General features: G+C 36.3%; 1 protein-coding gene across 4 annotated transcripts in view; it reads right to left on the bottom strand.

The window, feature by feature from the left end:
- The window catches only part of GALC (galactosylceramidase), a 32,868-nt gene that overhangs the window by 7,503 nt on the left and 1,558 nt on the right, over positions 1-23,807 (bottom strand). For 2 of the 4 annotated variants that reach the window (XM_032111409.1, XM_032111412.1), the window contains exons 3-14: positions 22,268-22,331; positions 20,135-20,248; positions 18,549-18,688; positions 16,370-16,408; positions 13,073-13,200; positions 6,900-7,055; positions 4,712-4,836; positions 3,408-3,535; positions 2,877-2,966; positions 1,501-1,590; positions 1,013-1,157; positions 346-526 (exon numbers count right to left, since the gene is read on the bottom strand). In XM_032111409.1, coding sequence (XP_031967300.1) covers positions 346-526; positions 1,013-1,157; positions 1,501-1,590; positions 2,877-2,966; positions 3,408-3,535; positions 4,712-4,836; positions 6,900-7,055; positions 13,073-13,200; positions 16,370-16,408; positions 18,549-18,688; positions 20,135-20,248; positions 22,268-22,331 — 1,400 coding nt within the window. Of the gene's footprint in view, positions 1-345; positions 527-1,012; positions 1,158-1,500; positions 1,591-2,876; positions 2,967-3,407; positions 3,536-4,711; positions 4,837-6,899; positions 7,056-9,288; positions 9,420-13,072; positions 13,201-16,369; positions 16,409-18,548; positions 18,689-20,134; positions 20,249-22,267; positions 22,332-23,807 lie in introns of all 4 variants that reach the window. The other 2 variants (XM_032111408.1, XM_032111410.1) reach the window with 1 other exon arrangement.

Raw genomic sequence — 23,807 nt, 5'->3', positions numbered from 1 at the left:
TCCATGATTCTAAAAAAGTAGCTTGAACAAATATGCCCAACAGGACATAAACAAAAAAAGACATTCTAAGATAGTGCAGCGGTGGGCTAAACAACCAAGAAATGTGGTGGACTCCCCATCCTTTAAGAGTCATTTAGACAGATACAGTTGATCTTTGGCCCTAAGCAGGGCTCAATGACTTTCAGAAGTCTCTGAATCATCATTCCTACATGTCTACAGTGAATCTGAAGGCAAAAGCAAAAGCCCTCTAAGAGAAATGAGGCTTGAGACAGATTAACTGATCATAACTCACACTGGTGAGGAGGACATTTCCCCAAATGCCACTACAAAATAGTATTTACATACCACTTAAAATTTCCTATGACACTGATGGTCTGGTCTGCATCAGAAACCCAAGTGATGGGCCGCTGAACCACCACCTGGCGGAGTGTGAACACATGATCTCCTGGGTCAGAAGCATTTACAAAGTACTCAAATACACCTGTCTGATCTGCAAAATTTGGGGCTTCACTGAAAGGTGGATTACCTGTTCAGAAAATAAAATACACATCAACTCTAAAACATTGTTTTTCTTCTGTGTACTTGTTTTCAGAAATTTCCCCTGAAAATTTTTCTCCACATTTTTGAGTTGCTATATCAAAGCAATCCCCAAAATTGAAGTTTTTAAGCAGACAGCGGTTTTGCAAACACATGAGCAAAGTAAATTATTTTCTTCACAATCTGCCTTCCAAAAACTAATTCACTATAGTTATGAGCTATACCAACTGAATCAAGAATTGGTGCTAGTGACTACCAGTTAAGACATAAAATTAAATACATCTCATTGCAGGCGTAAGGTGTACACTCATACAGGTGTAAGTTGTCAGAAAAACACATATAAATAAACAAAAACAAAACAGATCTTCAAGCTACCTCATGCAGACAATTCAAATAACATAACTTACTGCCTTCCTACATCACAAATTGTATCTGCATATGAATTAAGTTTTTGGATAAGAGAATTCTGGCTTACGTATATTGAAATCATCTTTGTAACTTGAAGGAAAGGGCTGAGGAGGAGGCGGCTCTGGGTAATCGCATTTCCGTCCTGTCTTGAGTGTGGTTAAAGTGTAGACTTCATCCACATTTAGATCTAAAGAAAATCTTCCCCTCCATACCTGGAATTGAAGAAAGCTCAAGCTGCAAAAATTAACAACTAAATGACAAAATACCCAAATTCCAGAGGTAAAGAAGATCCTCTGAAGTCCTGATTTAAGGCAAAAATCCCATCTTCTTGCCTCAGCATTTAAGTATCTCTGGGCTGCTTTGAAAACTCCTTTTCCCCACATTCTTTATTACCTCCAGTTAAGCTTATATATAGCCAGTGAAACTGCAGTCAAACAGCCTTAATAAAACATGCCCTAAATATGCAGCTTAAGCATGAAGGTCAAGGAGTTTCAGCAAAAGGGAAAGACACACCTGAAACTGCAGAGGGACTGTAATTAGAACTGATCAACTTACCTTTACAGGAAGGAGTTGCTGGAAAAGACTGGACTTTCCAGATTCAAAATCAAGTCTAGAATGCCTCACTTGAAGGGTTTCCACCATATACTACAACAGAAAACACCGTACAATTTAAAACACAACAACAGCAAAATAAACAACCTGGAATATTCAACTTGAGAAATACCAGTACTCTATGGATGTATAATTTTTGTTATTTTAAAGCTGTTGATCACATTAGAGGCCACAATTCTATTCAGCTAGCCATTACATATGCCTTACGTTTCTATAGATTATACATCAATAAGACATTGTCCTAACATGCACTAACGTTGCTTATAAAGACAGAAAGCACTGCAAACACAATCTTTAGCTTCTCTATCACCAACATTGGTGATAGATACAAGCTTGGATACAAGCTCTCTTCCTAGAAGTAACTAGACTGAAATAATATCCTGCTGGTTTCACTTTTGTGAGACCTTCAGTCTAGTTGCTAGTTCTTTAATAATAATTTTTGAGCAAAGTATTTTGTTTACATGTCTCCAGAATTCTACAGCATATCAACTATATTAGTTATCAGATTTTAATCACACCTAACCCCTATAATTTCTTTTCAGTTACCAACAACAAAGCAAGTGACCTAGAGCTTGGTTTGGATAAGCCACCTAATACTTCCCCAAAAGGGAGCTGTGTATCCAAATTGACACTCGACTACTTTTCCTAAGTGAACCATTTTATTGCCAAAACTATTGTACAAATTCTCTCCTCCTAAAGAAAACTAATGCTGCCAAAAAAATCAAAATCCAATTCCAAATAAGTGACTGTCAACTTCTGAGAAGGAATCATCCAAATCAACTAACAATGACTCCCTCCAGTTTACACTGTGAAAGTATTGTTCACATTTCAGAGGAAAATTTACTTTAGCGAGATTAAAAAAGAGAATAAACAAATCAACAACTGGGAGATTCTCAGAATATCTCTTCACAGGATGCAACAACAAAACCTACAGTATAAAATCAACTAGAGCTATTCCCCTGGAAATTAACTGATAACTAGAAAGGCCATGGCCATGCTGGCGCGACAAACTGTGTCAGCATGTCAGAGTACCCAGCCTTGGGATAAATTCTAAAGAAAAATTTAGCTGCATTTCCCTTCTGTGACATTTCTTCTCCAATATAGAGATGATTAGACTGGGAGGTAGCAATTCTACACTTGCAGTTATGACATTGCATCTCATGGTAAAACAGAAGTAGAATGCTTTGCCAGGGTGTAACAGCCTCCTATACTGGAGACTGTTAATTTCTTGTTAACCTGTGATACTGACTTGCATGTATTTGAATATGAATGGCAATTCATTTTACAAGGCTGATCAAATGTATTCAAGATCTACTTACAAATGACCCTCTGAGGTAGAAAGTTGCTCTCTGAGGTAGGACACTGAAATTTGGCAATGGAGGCCTGATACATTTAGAGTGATTATGACTCTGAAGGAAAAAAATAAATGTAACACAAGAAACACACATTACTGGAATGGAAACATTCATTAAAAACATACAGCATAGAACTGAAATTTAAAAAGCAATAGTTTATTTCACTGTTATCTTAATAGCTGCAATTACACTCGTTTAATAATTTTATTTTGAATACAGATTTTAAGAAAGCACATGATGTAACTTCCTCCCAGTGTGTCATCCAATTAAACGTGTAATAAAAAGATAAAGATGGCATATATATTGGCCTCCAGTAAGTCTCAACCAGGTATTTAAAGTTCAGATAGAAAAAACAGCCTCTAGTGAAGTCACTAATAAAGCTACAAGTATCAAAGAACATTCACAGATACTGAACTATGTAAATCAAGACAGGTTCTTCATAACAAAACATTTCCTTTAACTTTTCTAGTCCACTGGAATTGCTGATGCACATACCATAGTTTCAATGATGATGGTAAGGTTCCCTAGGCCATCTGTCAGAGCTACAAAACTGCCACCTCCTTCTAAGTGTCCATCCACTTGCAAGTATGACCACCCTGGCTGAGTAAATTGTGTGGTGTGTGCTGAGACAAAAATCAGAATATAATCATTAAGACTTAATAAAAAATGGTACCATTTGTAGGCTTAATTAAGTCTCTCTCTCATACATGCTGACAAAACAGAAACCTGATTTGGGGAAGAAAGTAATAGAACTTCCAAAACAAATTTTACCTATGTCAGACAAAAGATTAAAGAATTATACTACAGCAAAATTAAAAATACCAACTCTGTGGCAGACAAAACAGTTAAAATGATAGCGATTATTTAGACATGAAGTACAAACTATACAAGGTAATCATGCCCATTCAATCTGAATATTCATCACAGTTTAGATTTTCCCAAATCTCTTTCTTTTTCTTTAAATAAAGTACACATTTGAGCCAGAGAAAGCACAGATGGGCAACTCCATGAGGAATAACTAAGTAGGGTTTTCAGCAAGTAAGTGAAACTATCAAAGAAGAATATGACGCAGATCATGAAAATCCTGAGCAACATGGACACAGGAACAACTGCTCAGCTGTTCTTCATGCGACACTATGGCCATTTTTCCTTTAATGCTTTTCCATATATAGGTAACTAGCAGAAGAACAGAAATTAAAGCATTTGTCTTGTTCCTCCTTCATGGCACTGCATAGTTGCTCTACAGAACTGTGGCAAAGACAGTAAAATATTACAGAAGGACTACAGACTAGCCAGTGAATCCATGTCCACAATCACAACATGAACATGCTTTCCTTTCCCCAAGTTCAAGGAAATGCTGATTTACACAAGCCAAGAATGTCCAGCAGGACAAGAAGTTCTTTGTTCCATTTATCTTAAATTGAGAACTACCAAATGGAATTGATTGATACTCAAGGATTAAAAATAGAAAAAGGAAAGGAAACAGGAAAGCACATTAACCTTTATAGGCACTTCAGATCAAAATATTTTAATAGTAACAGCTATAAAGGCAGTACCTCATTCATTTCTGATACAGCTAAAGATCAAGTACAAATATTATATTTTATTATATTTTTCTGCTTTCTATTGAAATGAGATTGTATTCTTCTTTCTTAATGTATTCACAAAACTGTCCACAAATCTACCTTAATTTGGTGCAAAAAAATAATACACATAAAAACACTAAATAAATAAAGGCCTCAGAAAATACAGTGATGCTTGATGTCAGATCACCAAACTTTTAGCTGCAAAATTTTCACCTGTAATCCAGATAGGAGATTCAACTTTATAGTGGCCGCTCCATGGCTCCTGTGCTGTCATTAATCCACATCGACCAAAGGGCAACTGCTCATAATAACTAGCCACCAGGTTCCATGCAATTGTTCTGGAAGAAAAACAGGTGTTTGCTCTATTCATATGGATGGTATTAGATTTAACAGTACAAGAATCCACTCCTCCTTTTTCTCCAGCATATAATGAAAACAATTTGAGGGGTGGTTGTGGAAGGAATATCTTTCCAGCTAAAAGGAAAAAAAAACCCTACAGGAGAGAAAAATTAAGCAAATCAGCTTCCACTGTGGAGTACTTCTTTCAAAACTGGTGATAAATTCTCTGGTTATAGCACCATAAAAAGTTGTACATTAAAGGAAATATGTATTGAGGGTAAAGACTCCATCTGTTTGGGGCTTTTTCCCATTCTGAAGGGAAAAAATTTTGTCAGCAAAGTCTACAGCTTGTTGCCGGATGTTGTTTAGTTGAGGTTTTTTTGATTGCTTGGTTATTGCTGTGCATGGTGGCAGTTGTTTTGGATGGAGTTTTTTAGGGAAGCAGTTAAGTACCACCAAAAAAAAAGATCTTATCTTTATCTATATAAGTAACAAACAGCAAACAACTTTAACCAGTCATCCTCCAGGAGCTGTTGCTCTTTCAAGACGTTGTCAGGATACTGAGAAGGATAATCACTTCACGCCCTTTGATTTGCGCTTCACTGAAAATGTTTTGCAAGGGCTTTAAACTTAAGACCTCTGGGCCTTAAATATGGAAATACAGCTTAACAGAGCAGTTACGCAGAAGGCAAAAGCTGTCAATCTGTTTTGGTGTTGAATACAGGTGAGTACAAAGGCCTCATTCTAAAGTCACTGCCACAGACTTATCACACTATAAATACATACAGAAGAGATCCCGGAATTCTACAAAAACGTGATCATAAAATAAACAACTCTTGAATTGTAAATTCAGCTTGTTCACATCAAACTCGTTCTGCTGATTTCAAACTTAGAAAAAAAGGTAGGAAACTCAACTTCAAAGGAAACAAGCTTAGCAGAAAGATAAGCTGCCTTTAGTCAGAAAGATTCTGTTTTCAGCATAAAAGCCAAGATAACTTCAGTGCTGGACATCTGGACTTGGAACTATTCTACAATAATTTATAAATACGACACATATGCCTGGCTGTTAGGCTGTGAAAAAAAAATGGGGCATATATAATTCGAAAGGGCTTGTAAAAATAGAAAAACAATGGGAAAAGGAAGACCCCAAATTAAGATACTAAAACATATGAGGATTAAGAAGCAAGCAGAATGATGAGGAATTCATGCAGGAAATATTCATCTGGTTGAAAATTTCAGCTTGCAGAGAAAACAAAAGATTTTTAGAAACCAGGTGATTCAAGAAACTTCCCTTTACAAGTATCAGTGATTTTTCCCGCACTCCACTTGAAGCAACAGACAAGAATATTTCTCTTTATTTTCCAAAATGAAGTTAAATAGAATCTAAAAGCTTTTAACAATTTTGCTTACATCTTGATGCCTACATTTTCTTTAATCAAACTTCTCTCTTTCTTTCAGATTAGCAGTTGTTGCACCAGAAACATCAAATTATATTTTCTATTCTTTTCTAAAACTGAGTTATGTATTATCCCATTAAAGAGAACATTTTTATTACAGTTTTCAGTTTGGAAAGAAAATGTGCAGAGAACAGTAAATGTATCAAAAGACTACAGCATGTTTAAGAATGGATTCTGAGGAGGAAGTTGTATGGAAAAACTAGATAATTACATCTGTAATTGAAGATAAACAATCTGATAAAGACCTTAAGAAAAACACAATAAACTAGTTTTATTGTTATTTTCCTACAATATTTTTTATTGTTAGCTCTTCTTAAGAGCATTCTCTTTTTAATAATTATCATCAGTCTCAAAGGCATCTGAAATTAACTGCATAAACCACTGGGTGCTGGGGAACAAGAATACATTGAAACTTGTGGTACTTCTACCCCAGAAAGAGGTAAGAACAGCAGACTTCATATCCTACTATGTTTGAATTCAGACTACATTGGGGTGACTTTCAGTCTACCTGTTTTCTCACCATAGCAGATGGACGTGTTACACAGTACTTTAAATAATTCTTACACCCCAAGTTGTGAAAGCGAGCAACAGTGCCCAACACTTACGCGGTCATGTTTCCGTTCACGTAGTTTTGGTTCAGGATCCGAGCCCAGCAGCCTGCACCAACATCATTATTGAAAGTACTGTAATCTTCTGAAGACCACAGTTTCTTCCCAGTTAATATGGCATTTTGCACTGTTTTTGTCCCAGGATAGTGAGCCCTACACAGTATTTTAAAAAGAAAAAGGACTTAGTACAAAGAGAAAATCAAAGTTTGGAAGTACATACAGCAGCAATGATTCACCTCCTTCAAACTGATAATGAAAAATAAAATTTCTTTGGAATACTACAAGTGGAATAGAAGAAAATTGAACAAGGGGGAGCTGTAACATTACAGAGCTTATTGTATTTGTATCAGTAGATTATTTGTTCTGCTACATGACAGCATATAGATAAACTGGGATTTAAAAATACCATGCAACTTCCACAGCTTGCTAAAGCAAGCTGAAATTGAGTTTGAAGATGTTCATTACTGTAATGTGCTGAATAGAGAAAATACATACTAACTCATACTATTTTAAACAAAACCATAAATAATGTAAAACCAACAATAAGATACAGCACTAGGCATTATGCTGAGAACTTAGCTGCATGAATGTCTTAGAACTAAGCATAAACTTCACTGATTTTGTACATCTTTTTTTAATAAACTCAGGTTTCAAAAAAGCATACTAGCTGGACTACAGAAGGTACAGAAGTATAAACTGCTAATAGTTGAAACATATAGCGATAGCTCATTTTCTTTTCAAGATCTTCCTTAGTATGAGGAGAGATCCCTTCTCCCAATGGAGACTGATTATATTCAATCACAGCACTAATCCACCATGCAAGGTTTGTCTGACTGAAATAAAATCACTTGCAGAAAACAGGGTTGTGATTTTCCTCACTTAGCACATTCACTGAACACACTAAACATGTACACTAAAATGAAACTATCAGCACTGGAAAGGTAAGCATAAATATTTCCTTTACTGTTAGTCTGCAACTTGACAAATTGATACATCTGTGGCAGGAATACAAGAAACACCAGTTTTTCTAGGCTGACTGTTGGGGTTTTTTCATTATTTTCCCTCTACTGGACAATGAGCCATTTCCCAGTGTTGTAGTCCTTCATACGTAGCTTCACTAATGGTAATGTATCAGATAGTGGGGATTTTAGCTACATTCTTCTCTGCCATACAGATTACTGTGTATTTCCCCTTTGGCTTGGGAACATAAGTATTGCCTTAGTACCAAGCAAAAGGGTTTTGTAACGGCATAAAGTGCATAGCTTGCAAAAACAAAGCAGAAAAGGAATAATTTGTCTTTCCACACTCTGGAAAAGGTGTTTCTTAAGTATCAATATCCCTGCCAAATAAAAGCTAAAATACACAAGAGTATTTAATCTCCCTGTTAAGACTGAATCAGAGCAGGGATGTAAACTTACACTTGTAAAGAGTTAAGCAAATACAGCTTACTTAGACAGTGTAAAAACTGCTGAGCTTCATCCAGACATGATCCAAAACTCCACCTAAGAAAAACTGCCAGGATACTGTTCATGTTCAGAATGGGGGGAGGGACTGATTGGAAGGGCAGATGACACTGACTGCCTATCTGTATTTGGAGAAAAAAAGCCTTCATTTCTACACCTCCTATGGTTCAGATATATAAACATGAATGGAAAAGACTCAAGTTGAAGCAAGGAACGGCCACATTTGAAGCATGTGATTGGGTCAGGGAAGTTAATGGCACCTAGTAAGTAAAGTTTAAGCTACTGTAAAAAGAAAAGTTAATGAACATTTCATACACACATTTCCATTCAGCCATCAAGTCAGTAATCAATCCCAAATTTAGTCTACTATTACAATGACTAAACCCAGAACCAGTAAAACAACTCAGCCGGTTGCATGTTTTCCAAATACAACTTTGCCATCAAAACAAAATGGGAATTAAGAATCAAGCCACTGTAACTCAAAGAAGAATCACAGCCCAAATTCATTTCTGGATCACAAACATTTCAGTAACAAACCAGTAACAAAGCAACAAAGTTAGTAACACAAGGCTGTGTACAAAGTTGTAAAGCTAAAGCACCTTTTGCAAACCAATTGGAGTAACCAAAACAACTCTCAGAATAAACAGTGCTGTCCAAAAAACCTTCAATCCATCAGAAGTGCAACCTCGCCCAACAGGAATCTTCAACATGATCTACGACTCCTGATTCAATTAAAAGTTGAGGCTGTTACTGGGACAAGAGCTGTGTGATTTGATGTGGGTTAGTAAGAAAGTTTTATAGTATCAATCCTTCCCTTGCAGGTAAGAGTACAGAAAGGTAAAGCTTTGGCTGTGTTAGTTACAAATAAGATGAAGACAAACTATAACCAAACCACCAAGAAAGAAGAACAGAGAACCCCCTACCCAATCACATCGACCACTCCGTGGAGCTCAGAGTCAATCAGCATGACAAAGGAAATGGGCTCCCACAGTCTATCGCTGGCTATGATCCTCACCTGCTCCAGATCATGCTTATCCAATGTGTACCTCAACAGCTTGGAAAAAAAAGGAGAGCAAAGAACAGAGAGAAAGGACAAATAAAAAAAAAAGTTTTTCAAATTGTCAAAATTTTATATTGAGAAAGGCAGCATCTTCTTCAGCACTAGCTGCAAAAACTACTATGCTTCAATTCATGTTTTTGTGACTTGGACAACTGTTACAACAAACAAAACAAGACTGTCAAGCACAAAGTGACTTCAAATGACACCTTCTTTCTCTACCATACTGAATCCCAAAATACATTATAAAAGGAAAAATTAAAAATGTTTTGCTCTTCTTGCAAACACAAAGTATCAATAAAGACATAGCATATCACATTTCATGCAAAATACTCTATTTGCAGATCAGCCACATAGATGTTACAGCGCTGACGGTTAAACTACCACATAAAAGGACCACATACAGGGCAAGGACAATTGAACTATAATTTATAAACCTTGCAAAAGCACAGTAAACATTTCATTAAAAAGAGGAGTTGATTCCCCCTACTCTCTCTGCTAATCAACTATTACAGTTTAACAGTGAAGGAACCACAAATTAGATGAGCTCTTCCTAAACACAAGTAACAAAACAAACAAGAAAAACACCAGACACATATACACTTTATTACCCAACTGTGTTTATTTCAATCTTTAAAATTGCAACTAATGTACACTTCCCTAGAGATTTTTGAGGGCTTTAAAGTCAATGAAACAAATCTAGAATGCCACATAACATCAAGTCTAACAATGCAGTTTCTTGAAGTCCAGAGGTCCTGTAACAGTAATTGCTGTACTTGTAAATTCGTGTAACATCAAACACCTAACTATCTTCAAATCATTCTGTATATTTCTAGCAGATATAATCTTCTCTAACAGGCCACACTATCTGCAAAAAACAGTACTGCACGATTTTTCTTCCACAGACTGGAATCTGAGCTAGGTTATGTACAGTCAGACATCAGCCTGAAACATAAAGATCTTCTCCCCTCAAGTTTTAAGGACTTCAGCTGAACACGTTGGTACTACTAACATTACTAACAGTATACTTCTGTATTTTACTTTCCCATTACATCTTGCATTAGAAAAAGCATTTGGCTTGCAGACTCATACATAAAGGTTAACGTATTTAGCAATTAGGGGAGGTTCCTGCTGACTAGAGAAGTTTTAATGTTCGTCTTCAAGAAGGAGGATCTGTAAAACTACAGAGCCATCAATCTAGCCACAGTCCCCAGGAAGGTTACAGAGCAAGTCTTCCTGGAAGCCATGTCAAAGCACTAGAAGGATAGGAGGATAACTGGGAACAGCAGCATGAATTTAACAAGGGCAAATCATGCTTACAAACATGACTGCTTTCTACATGGTGATTATCTGTACAGGCAGAGTGAAATCAGTAGATGTCATATACCTTGACTTCAGCAAAGTCTTCCACCGAGGTGGATAGAGAACTGCTGTCAGGGAGCAGATTGCTAGCAATGCCCCCATAGGCTGATATTAGGACCAATATTGTTTATGTCTTTAGTAAAACTCTGGAAATTTACATTGCGCTTTGCTTGCAGATACAGCTTTTACTTTCTCTGTTAAGCTGTCTAACTTAACCCATGAGTTTTCTCACTTCCACCTTTCTGATTCTTCCCACATCCCATTTACCTTTAATCTACCACAGATATCCTTCAGATTACAAATGGCATTTTAGGCAGGGATAAAGTTCCATGGGGAGCAATGGTATCAAGGTAAAAATTACCTGATGCCAAAAAGAAAAAAAAGGAAAACAGAAAATTAATTGAAACACAAAGAAAGGGAAAGGGCAGTTATTTTTTGTGTATGGATGCCAAAGCAATAATTTCAACTATTTTGAAAATTTCTAAATAAAACAATATAAATTTAATCCCACATTTCCATTCCACACTAAAAGAACTAAAAAAAGTCAGAGAGAGGGTTATACCTGAAAAGACATTACAAAAGAATATGCCAAAAAGGATTTCTGAGGAAAGAATTAAAGACTATTTAGGAAAACAGACTAGTAGATTTTGCAAACAACTAGACACATTTATCTAAGAGACATAAAGATAAGTATACTTTCAGCAACTTTCTGAACCTGAAGGACAGACACGTAAATACTATTATCTTTCACTAGGTCAGCAAGAATTCTCTTTAGTAGTTAGCACCCTTAAGTCAGCATTGGTTGAGAAACATGGTGTTCTCATTGTGTACTAGCCCTAATTTCTTGAGATAACAAAAACACTGCACAGGAAGACATAACTCTTCATTTTTTGTGATCAGTGGTGGTGGGAGAGTTGGGGAAAATCTGTACGACATTCAAGAAAAATCTCTGACAAAAAGAACCTTCATTTTAAAGAACAAATAAAACATGTCTGTGTTCTAAAGGCACAAACAAAAACAACTACTCCTACCCTTGATTCTGTTAAACTCCTAAAGAAACAAGAGCCATACACAGTCAGTGCATTCATTCTTCAAGCTGTATTGTCATGGAAACCATTACTAAAACATTTCCTCAGGCTCCGTAACTTGCTGAGCTGCAAGTTCTTGCCTAACCTAAGAAAGTTTAAGTTTTTTTCAAACCAAATGGGTTACTCAATGCTGACACTACAATAGGTATTTCTCAGGCAGCCACCTTCAGGCGATTGGTGTTTACAAGCTCAACACATATGAAATCAGTTTCTTTGAAAAATCCCTGCTTAACTGACTTGTGCTATAACCCTTGAACCATCCATTAATTTAAACTATGATGAGCATATCATACTCTCTTACATTACAGGATAAATGGTACATGAGTGACCACAAGAATGTTCTTATCACAGTAAGGTTAACAACAGATAAACAAGTTACGAAATGTAACACACGTGAGCAATTCATATCTGAATAGGTAATTTCCACTGGGAACATGTAATTCTTTAAAAAACTATGTGTAATTTAGAGAAAACAGAGATAACAAAGAAAGCAAGAACAGCAGAATAAGTACCAAGCCAGTTGCCAGAAGCGAGCTAGTAAGAAAGTGTATTATGGAACAAGAGTGAAGGCAAACAACTGAGCTGACATTTGCTTAAACTCCAACAGAAGGCATTCCCAGCTGCCGAAATTGAGAAAGGCTGTATTAGTTTACAAACTTTGGGTGTTTGTTTCTACTTCTATGTTACTGTCAGTGCATGCATTTCTAATACTATCTGTTATCAGATATAAGCAAGAAATAGAAACTTCTAGCTCTAGGATATGACCAGAAAAATCTCAGCTGCAGCCACAGAAAGTCCCAGGATGGTAAGTTCCACTGTGAAAGTTCAAGTTCACCTGAAATTGAAACCAGTTGCAGACCAAGAAATCAGTCCTAAGGTTTTTCTGACTTGGAAGATGCACATGCAGATTAGTTAGAAGTTTCCTGTCATTTGCTAGTGCTAAGAAGCCTAAAACACAGCTCTAAACTGGACACTTGAAAGAAATGATGGAAGAGTGATAAGGTCAGCTTACACGTACTAAACTGAAAGAAGAGAGAAAGACAAGAAAGCATAATCCATCACCACTGTACACAATGATGAAAAAAATGGAAACAGCTAGGAAGTATAAAAAAGAATATATGACTCTTGAAAATGGAGATGAAGACTTACAGAAAGGAAGCAATAGCAATGTTTAAAATGCCTCCCTTCTCCCACACTTACCCAACTACCTCAATAGCATCATTAAGATAGGGATCAACTATCATCTCTTTTGAGACGTTCCAATCTCCATCCGCGGCGATGATGCCAATGTTCCATAGACCCAGTCTGTCCAAAGAATGTCGAAGCACCTTAGTAACAGATAACACCACTTAAAGTACAGCCTTCATCAATGAGGCAACATGAAAATTTAAGACTGAAAACAAGAACTGTAAAAAGAGTCAGTGGAAGCCTATTTTCAGACCAGGATGGATAAGGGAAGTTCTCACTTCTCAAACAAAAGCTATAGTGGCAACTAAGACAAAGTTAATGGTAAGTATTTTTAAAACTGAAGGATTATCATTGACACTGAGACAGTCATTACACAAAAATGGGCTTCTCATCACTTGAATAACTTTTGACACCACATGTGCATACATATACTCCACTTGGACACTGTCAACATACTGACGCCATTGCATGCATGTAATTCATTAAACAAAACTAATGGATTTATCATAAAGTCAGTCATGTTAAGCTGATCTAAAAATGCAGCTGGCTGAAATGTGGAAGTGGACATACCTCCCCAAGTGATCAGAAGTGAAAGTTAACCTGATCCAAAAAAAAACTGTATTGAAAAAACAGGGATTGAAGTTTTAAAACAGAAAAGACCTTCTATCCACGCAGCTCTCTAAGAAAACAAATCTTTGCCAAACACCTGTCCTGTTGAAGTGAAGAGCACCTAAACATTCTTTTCACTGCCCATTTTACTGAACAAAAAAACCTTTATGTTTTAAGTGTTTAATATTTAAGTTTAAACACTTCTTGGTTCTCATGTTTCACTAACTTTCATGGAAAGTAATGAATAAAACTAGAATTACATATTTACAACAAAACTGAGGGCAACCAACTTTTAATTCAAACACACCAGCAGAAAAGAACTCCTGTCTTTCCAGCTTCTCCTTACTATTTCACTGTTAAAGATGATAAACAGCTCACATTTGTCTGTGGAATTTCTTAGGTATAAATACACCCATGCAAAATATACCCAGCCTTAAGAGTTAAGAATGAACCATACTTAGAGAGGGCTGGTATTATCTGAAAACACAAATCAGAAATTAAAAAAAAAATTTAAAAACGTATTTTCTGCAGCTTGCACATACAGCTGCTTCTGAAAAATACCCACATCACTCCACAGTCTAAAATGCTTTTTTCAATCTCAGCTATAAAGAAATTACGCACTGTGTGCTGTGTGCATGCATGAGAGAGATTTTGCTACTTGATTCTAAGATCAGTAGGCATGAATCCTTAAATAATTTCTTGTAATAGCCCTCTAGCAATGTGAAGAAGAATATGGAACATTTCTATTTTTCATGTAGTCAAATAAGGACAGAAATCAAAGTCTAAGGGTTGATGACAATCAAAGCCTAAATCTAAAACTATTTAAGACATAAAACTTATTAAGAAGAAGAAAAGCAGAAATGGAAGTTCAGTTCAGCTGTTTTAAACCTCTAAAACACAAAGTATACCAGAAGAAAAATTCATAATACTAGAAAGTCCTTGCAATTTAAAGCTTTCTAGCTACCTAGACATTCAGAAAAATTGCCTAACCACAGAGACAGATCAGAATAACAAAACGAACGGTTGCAGAATTTCCATGCTGAAAGAGAAGTACCAAGACACAGAACTGCATGCACCCAAAATGTACTCCACAATAACATATGCAGAACAGTTCTCCCACACCTACTCTACATATAACTGAAAGAACAGGGTCTTCTTGAACAAGAATTTATAAGCATTAGAATCCCCATGTCTTTTTTCTTTTTTCTACTTAATAAGAAACATAACTAGTGCCTTAGTGGATGAAGTATCTAGAATAATGTCTTACAAGTAAAAATTTAGCCAGATAACTAAGAGCTTATCTGTGATGTATTTAATAGGAGTTACAGAAAATGTTTGGTGTGCAGCAGCACACTTCAGTAAATTGACCTCTTGTGAAATGGCCGACTGCAAATAGAACTGTCGTGCTGATTAAGAGAAGAGGTGCCAAGCGACACTGTAAGAGAATGAATGGTAAAACAGGTGTTCAGTAAAAAACCTCTCATCAGTTAACATACAGTAGAAGGAAGGCCAAAATTCTTCAGTAAGTATTTGGGTGATTTTAAGGTAAAATTTTAAACTGAATGTTCAGCTCTAGAAGCCAAAAGCTCAGTCTCAATTCAACAGCATTCGAAAAGCTATAAAGTAGAATGTTGCACCTAGACTCAATAGTTTATTCTCCATATTCTTTCTCCCCATATGAGGAAGCCAAGACAAAGAGATGAGAAAGTCTCCAGGCAACATGACATAGATTAGGGATTGTTCAGCCTGGAGAAGAGGTTCTGGGGGACCTAGCTGCTGCCTTCCAGTACCTAAAAGGAGACTACAAGAAAAGATGGAGAGGGACTTTTTACAATAGCATGCAGTGATAGGACAAGGGGAAATGGATGGGAATGCCCCATCCCTGGAAGTGTTCAGGGCCAGGCTGGATGAGGTTTTGAGCAACGTGGTCTAGAGGAAGGTGTCCCTGCCCATGGCAGGGGGAATGGAACTGGATGATCTTTAAAGTCCCTTCCAACATAAGCCATTCTATGATTCTCTAAGTCTTACTTGCTTTTAAGAAAAGGTAATGCTATTGTGTTTTAGCCTCAAAGCAACAACAAGGAAAAGAACAAAGCAGGAGCTTGTGCTTAAGATTCCACTTCAAGACTATGTAACAAACTGAACAGAGTTTTCAAAGCAGGGCAGGGTGGGGCTGCAGGAGCATTCAGCAGCGAGAAGTATCAGAGCTCTCTCAAGGTTGGTTATGTGAAATACTGTATTCCTCCAGCTTTTTAGAACAAAAGGTACTGAATTTTGCAAAGTTAAAAACAGAGCTTTTACTGTGGTTTTATATCAATATTTAAGGGTACTATAATCACAGAACCTAGCTATTTAAGCAATTCTAGATCTTGGACTTCTAGCTATATCCAAGCTGGTATAAAGATGATACAAGTTTCTATGATAGCAGCATCAACTGAAGCTTCCATTAAAATTTACAAATCCTAACATTTAGCATACACTGACATGCTTAAAGTTCAAAATAACAGTTTCAGACACACAAAATAAACAATCTAGATATCTGACCATGTTATCTCTCCATGCATACAACTACAAGCAACAGAGTAAGCAATATAGTTGCAAAATTAAAGTCCCTTTCCTATGCAGAAATTCAGAAAAGCTAATATTTGCATATGGTAAGACAAGCATCTCACTTCACAGAAATAAGAAAAGAATACATACCTTAATGTATTTGCTACTAAATGCCCTTTCATTCCATATCTATAAAGGAAAAGTAAAATCCATTTAGAAAAATCAGGATATGTCAATGCAGAATTAAAGATTTTATTTATATATATGTAAGATTATAGAATCCATTAATCAACTCCATGGTTTCCGTGTGCTAGAGGAAAGTGCAGGTTGGTTTTGTTATCGGCTTTTCTGGGGAAAATTCTGTATGAAAGTTCATAGTAGCCGCTTTTTTATCTTTCTCTAAGGTCCCCTGATTGCCTTCTCACTGACAAGAATGCTAGAGCTGCTTGAGCTCTACAATGGCAGCAGTGTTACATTACCAATGGCTCTACAGTTTGCTAGGAATTATTGAAAAACACATTGTGGCTTTAAGGTGTGGCCTAATGAATGAGCCCCTGTTGCAATACACAGACGTAAGAGAGAGAGAATAACTCACATGTTGAAGAAATCAATGAAGCTTACCATTCTTTCTATTTTACACAAGACTACATCCAAGCTTGAACACAAAAGAGGTCCAGCAGATTTTAAGTAAACAGATATAAAATGTGCTAATTTGTAAAACTCCATCTTTCATGGAAGGAGCTCAAAATTCAAAAGCAGGAACACTGGTCTTCCTTTCTACCAAACCCCCTGGCCCATAAAACACATAGGCAAGAAACCTTGTTTCTTTCTTTTTTTTCTAACCACAGTATGAACACTGTGACTCACCTCTAAAGGTATAGATTACCCAATGATGTACAAGCAGACACTTTCCTGCAGATGGGGTAAGTACAATTGATTTTGATATTTCTACATTTTTCTATAAATGTTAACATGTCACTTCAGAAATGAGCCAATCTAAACATTACTTACTGAAAAGCTCATCTATCATAAAGCAAATAGTGATACAGAACACGTACTTACAGCAAAAGGAGTGGTAAAGGCTAGCCATGTACTATTATAACACCATTAACATTGTTTTGACAGTTTCTGAGCCTTCACAAACCTCTCACTGATTTCCTGTATTTCACATTATACCCACAAAGAAATCACACAATATGCAATATCACCACACTGCCTGGAGAAGCAGAAATTCCCTTTTCTTAGGAGAGTATTTAGAAGGCCAATCACTATGAAGTAACAACACAGAAGTGAACATTACTCAAACACATGAAGTGCAGAATTTACCTTCTACTCCAAGGGCATAGGGCAGAGAAAAATGTAACAGCAATTGTTCTCCCTGTCCCCACAACTGAATTGCTGAAGTATCACTATGTTACCCACAGTGCAAGACTGACCCAAATGAAGTAAGCCAGCAACATCAAGCAGGATGCATTCCAGAGGAGATACAGGTGAGATACACCTTCCCACATTACAGAAGAAAGGTCAGACTTCTGAGGGATGGGAACCACAGTTTTAGAAGCTTTGTTCTGGACTGCTGAAGTGATTTTCAGCTTTTCTGCAGTTAAACTTCTCGTATCAAAACACTCAAGAGTCCAAAATAAGTGTCCAGTAAGTATAGAATTGGTTTTAGAGGAATCCTAGACACACTTTCTTGATCAAATAATTAACTTGAAGGTTTTTTTTCAGACTGTCTGCTTCTCTCTCTCATCTCCAAATTATGACATTTTATCACAGACATTCATTCACTACTTTCATATATTGCACAATAGCACAATACAGTAGTTGTACTGTAAAACATGCACCTTTATCTACTATAAATAATGCAGGAAAAAATGGAAGAAGTTGTAGAGGATTACTCCTCTGCAAAATAATAACCATATTTTATGCTTAGTCATGTTAGCTGACTCTCACAAACTGTGTTAACTGATGCTTTTTGTTATCTGGTAACTGCTGAAACGCAAGCAGAACAAACAAGGCAGAAAAGGAAAATATTTTAGAACTCTCAAATTTTTTGGTAGCTTTTTCCTAGAATTGGGAAGGTAGAAACCATTTGACACTGGTTCTGCTTTAACAGCCATCATTTCAGGAAGACTGTAAAGTAACACAACTACTGCCTTTCCCCTGGCAACAGCACCAGCCAAAACTGCAATTACAAAAAAATATAAATTTGTCTTGACACCCTCCTCTTCTTCCTCCAGTCACCAACAAAGAGAGGCAAGACCAAGATCTTAGGAGTGAAGATAGATAAAATATACTTAAAATATACAGGAGATTTTGCTTTACTGACCCCAATATAATCAATGTCCAAATCATGATACTGTTTTGCTCCTAATATCCAAGAAACAATATAGTAAGCAGTGATATCTGGATAGTCATAGGGCCAGTTTTCACCCTTCCCTATCCATCCTGGAAATGCCCAAGGTAATCCTGGAAAGAGAGAAGAAAAACAAATGAATAAGTTAAGTGGCTGGCCTACATTATTCAGTAAGTTCTGGACTGCTGAAGTGATTTTCAGCCTTTCTGAAAATTCTGCAATTTAGCAAGCTGTAATTTGCTCTACCTAAAATGAAGGAGCAGCTATGCACTTCAAACTTGCTTGGTTCCGGTGAAGACAATGAAACATAATTTATCTAACTGCAGAGTATGCTCTAATACAAATTATGATCAAGCAATTAATATCTGCTTTTTTTTTTTATGAGCTAGGAAGCATTCATTACTAGAGAAAAACTGACTACATACAATCTGTCAATTTTATGGTATTAGCTCTAATAGGTTTAAAAATCCAAAGATTTTAGGATAAAAATTTACAAAGCTGAAGACAAAGGGTCATATATACAATATAAATACAGAACATAAGAAATTGTTTATCGCCTGAATATGAATTTCAGAAGACACGATGATCTGATTATAACAGAAGAAGGAAGACTAGGATCATGAAAAAGCATTTCCAAGTCTCAGCTGTTCACTCAATCTTGCAGTAAATGAGAAAAATTAATCTAACCAGATGCTGCTATGTTTCCAGCCATCTTGTATAAGATACCATAGGCTAATTTAAAAGTAAACCCTCCTTCCTTTGTTGAGAGCTTGATCTGAGGGAAGAGAGATATTATTAATAATCGTAATTAGTCATAAATAATAGGCTTAACAGAATCTGACTGGCAAATCCTGCACCAAGCCTTGCTTTGTGGCTGGATATGGTAAAGCCCCCTGGAAGATGGGGGAATTAGACACCTTTTAACCAACAGATTTCTTACCTTGTTTCATGTGAAATACATTTTGTATTTCCAAAATACAAAAATACAACCTAGGGTTCCACATTCTTTTTGCCACAGCACACACACAACTCACAATCCAAACAGGAAGACAGGAAACTCCTCTTACAACTCAACTACAAATGTAGGACAAATCAGAAGACATGAACCACTATAGTGGAGAAGGGGTGGGTGACTGGTTTTTAATAAGAACATATAATCAAAAGAACTGTGTATAAGATTTACATATTTATATTTGCAGTAACTTTATCCCTCCTGATTTTTTTACTCAATTATTCAGAAATTCATCTCTCACGATAAATCATTCGTTCATTGTTGCGATACACTAAAAGCACTACAGTTACTTAATATAAGCAAATTATTAGAGATTTTTTATCCTGTGCTTCTTGTTACAGTAGCACAAGATCAGGGTGTTGTGCTACTGTAACAAGGTAAAAAATGGTAAGCATCAAGACAAGCTTAACAAATATTGGAGATTCTACTTTGTCTACTGCAACATCAAAACAGCTCCCCTTTAAAATGTTAATTAAGGGTCAGATAGGAAATAAAAACTCAGGGAAATAAAAAGGCATTTAAATCTAAAAGCTTTAAAGCACTTTACCAATCAGTTTAATTTTGGGGTTCCTCTTTTTAGCTTCTTTCATCAGCCACCATTCATAGCCCCGGAAGTAGTTCTCATCATTTTCATAGTGCATATGGGAGGGTTCAGTACCATCTAGGAAGGAAAGAGACAGGTAGCTCACAATTATCTTGTGTGTCATAAGCTGTTACACACCATAAGGTTTGCTGTATTGTTCATTGCCATAGTATGCAAGCACATATCTCCAACATGGTTCACAAGTTCTTTGGTATGTATTTCAAAGCAAAAGCAATAGTGAGAGGTAAATGCCAGATTTGCCACCCTTCGTTCTTAGCATATTAATTTAGCATGACTTTCATATTTTTATTTTGAAGGGTCTTTGCCTGCTTTTAACATCAGATGTGGTTAACTATTAGGCATTTTTTATCCCTAATAATGATAACACTAAATCTATATTCACTATTGTCTCATCTCTTGATCTTAACAACCACTAGGAAAGTTACAGCATTAAGATTAAGAGGAAAAAAAATAATTATACAAGCACGTTATCTCTAAACCACAAAACAAACAAAAGAAGGTTATAGTTTGTTTCTTTTGTGCAAGGCAAGTCCAGGGAGAGAAAAGAAAGGAACCACCACGATTTTTTTCAATTACAGGAAAGAGGTTGGGTTGGTTTGTTTTTTTTACAGTAAAATATCTACTTTATAACTTTCATGGTGTTCTGTGACTGCAAGAAAAGGTTTTGGAATTGAATGCTATGTATTGAATATCCTCAGGCAAAGGTAAACAAACTAAAAAGGTGCAAAAGAATCAGTGTTGCATAGGAAGTCATTACACACAAAAGTCAAGTAATAACTTGCGTACATGACTTCAACAATTACGCAACTTACGTTAAATTATATGCGGAGACCTCTTCTAATGAGACTTTGTTTTATATGAAGCCTGCTGAAACAGCATATTTCATCACAGAAAATAGGATTGATTTTTCTACCTTACTAACACACGCCTATATGTAAGTTTGTCAGGGACATAGAACAATAGGATTCCGTATTTAGGCTTCACATTACATTTCAGATTAATTCCTGATCACACCACTGAGGCCAGAAGAAGAGCTGCAGTCTAGTGCATTGAGATACATGCACCTTATTGCTCTCCTTTCAAAACCTGGAAAGCCATCACACAAGTATGTGACATTCCCCTTAGCCAGCAGTAAGAGTGTCTGAGGAGGAGGTCTGTGCATGCCTAAAGATGACTCCATTCCCCCCCAACCAGCAATTCATTACCAAGCTCTTAAACCCAGTGTAATACTTTTCAGCATGTTAACTTTTGTGAAGTAAACCCAAGAATGAAAAACAATATCTAATGACAAAAAACACAGGCATCACGAGATAAAAATGCATATATACAAATATACATATACATACAAGCATATATACACAAACATATATACATACAAACATATACACATATATACATGTATAAGGCCAAAACACCAGATTCTATGCTCTTTATTTATTAACTGTGACTGGTTTTAAGTCTATTCCTGATGTAGCCAGATCTGAGAATAATACAAAAAAAAAAAAAAAAAAAAAAAAAAAACACTACCATACCACCTGTAGTCTCTGCTTCTCAGCTTTTGGTCACAAACAGTTACTAAATAGTTGCTCCTGTATGTAAATGTAGTAGTAGGTAGGCTAGGCAAGTTACATCAAGACATTTTCATTTGCAACTCTTCCCAGGAAGAAAAAAAATACTGCCCACTGCCAGCCAATGGCACTCCAGTGAAATGTTGCAGCTAATTAAACCAAAGAAATGTAACTGCTTCTGATCAGATGTTCTCGCATTTCGTGCTTTTAAGAAATAAACTACCTAGTATTGCAAAACTGGTGTTGGGGGAAATGCTCTGCAATTCAGAAACCTTCGACAGGAGGAAAAAAAAGAACTCATTTGCTCTAGAATGCAACCTATTAACCATATGATATGAGAGCTGCTTCCAGAATGTTGGTGTAAATCTCTCTTGTACAAGTTAGCAGCCATTATGCTTTTTTGCAATTTCGGTACAACTGTCTCCATGCCTCAGCTCCCTGTGCAGCACATGTTACTTACAGCATCACTGAAACAAGAAATTAAATGCTGTTCATGCAAAATCCATACCTGTTGACTGTGCATCACCTCCAATCTCTACCTTGAGAATATGTAAAGAAGCACCAAAATTTGGCTAGGGGAAAAAAAAGAGACAAAAAACAGACAGAGTCCTGCTGTTAATAAGAAGAATGAGGTAAGTGGACAATTCTGAGCATGCTGAAAATGTAATATTCTTACTTTTTTAAACACCCATACAGATGTAATGAGAGATTATATACATTTTCAAGAAAATCCAGCAGGATAAATAGCACACTGATCTTTAAACAGTTTCATTGACTCTTGCACCATTGACAACCCTTCTCCACAACAGTGCAGATTTTAAATAGGTTATGCTCAAAAAATACTAAAGCACTATTAAAGTAGAACACAGAATATATGAGGAACACAGCAGTATTTTAATGTTATTAGAAGTCAAATTTGTTTTCTTTTAAAATCAAATTATTTAAGCTGGTATTTTTGTAAATAATTTATTATTTGTTGTAAAGGGTTACCCTGTTCATGTGAAAGAGGTCATAAATAATCTGTTAACTACAGGCAGATAGGCAAGAACCCACCACACTGGAAAACAATTGTCTAGTCCACTATCCCCCTCCCCTGGCATATGACTGGTGGAGCCAAATATAAAACTCAAGTTCATACAGGTGATTCTACTTCTTCCAGCCATTAGTGGCTTAAGAGTTACTCAAGCCAGAAGTTACAATTAATCATTATTTTAATAACCACTAATAAGCTGCCCTCCCCCATGGAATTACCCTAGCATAATATTGGTATCTAAAAAAATGTTTTAAGACATAAGAACACAATTTGATTTTTAAAAAATGCTGCATAGATGACATGTCTTTTGGCTTACAAGTTTGGGATTTTTGTTTGCTTTTAACAGCGAAGTAAATATGTCCAATTTACCATTTCTCTTTTTGACATTTTTTAAACTTCTAACACATTTGTTCTCCCATTCCCATCATGAAAGTTGACTGACACTAAAAGATAAGGAGAATGAGGCAAGGTATACCACTCCCAGATATGACAGTTTAAGAGGTTTTGGTAAAAGAACACATCAAAAACTCTTTGAAAATCATGATCTCTCAGCTAGATTTTCTTTTACCACATGCCTATTCAGAACACTCATATTAGTAACACACAGCTGTAGTCTCAAAAAAACCATCAGGTTTGATTCCCCAGGCACACATTATGCCTTACTCTACCTTGAAAATTAATTCTTTAAACTGCATGGTAAATTATTCCCCTCCAGCCATCTGGATTACATTACTTGAAAGTGACATGACATCCTCTTCCAGCAGAGTAATTTACAGTGCCAAAAGCAAAACAAGCTATTAATGTCCAGTGCAATAATCTTACCATATATTAAGTTGGGTAACTCCACGGGTTACACTTGCTAACTAACACAGCTTACAAACCAATGACATTCCTACACCTTCTAGAGTCACTGCAGTTGTACTTGAAACTAGCTTGGAATAGATATGCTGTTACAAACGTGCAGTCTGCACATTTTTATGCTATGTTAGACCCCCTTACTTCAATCACTATGAAC

Source organism: Corvus moneduloides, chromosome 6 (genome assembly GCF_009650955.1).
Source record: "Corvus moneduloides isolate bCorMon1 chromosome 6, bCorMon1.pri, whole genome shotgun sequence".
NCBI lineage: Eukaryota > Metazoa > Chordata > Aves > Passeriformes > Corvidae > Corvus > Corvus moneduloides.
This window is presented reverse-complemented; position numbering and strand designations above follow the sequence as displayed.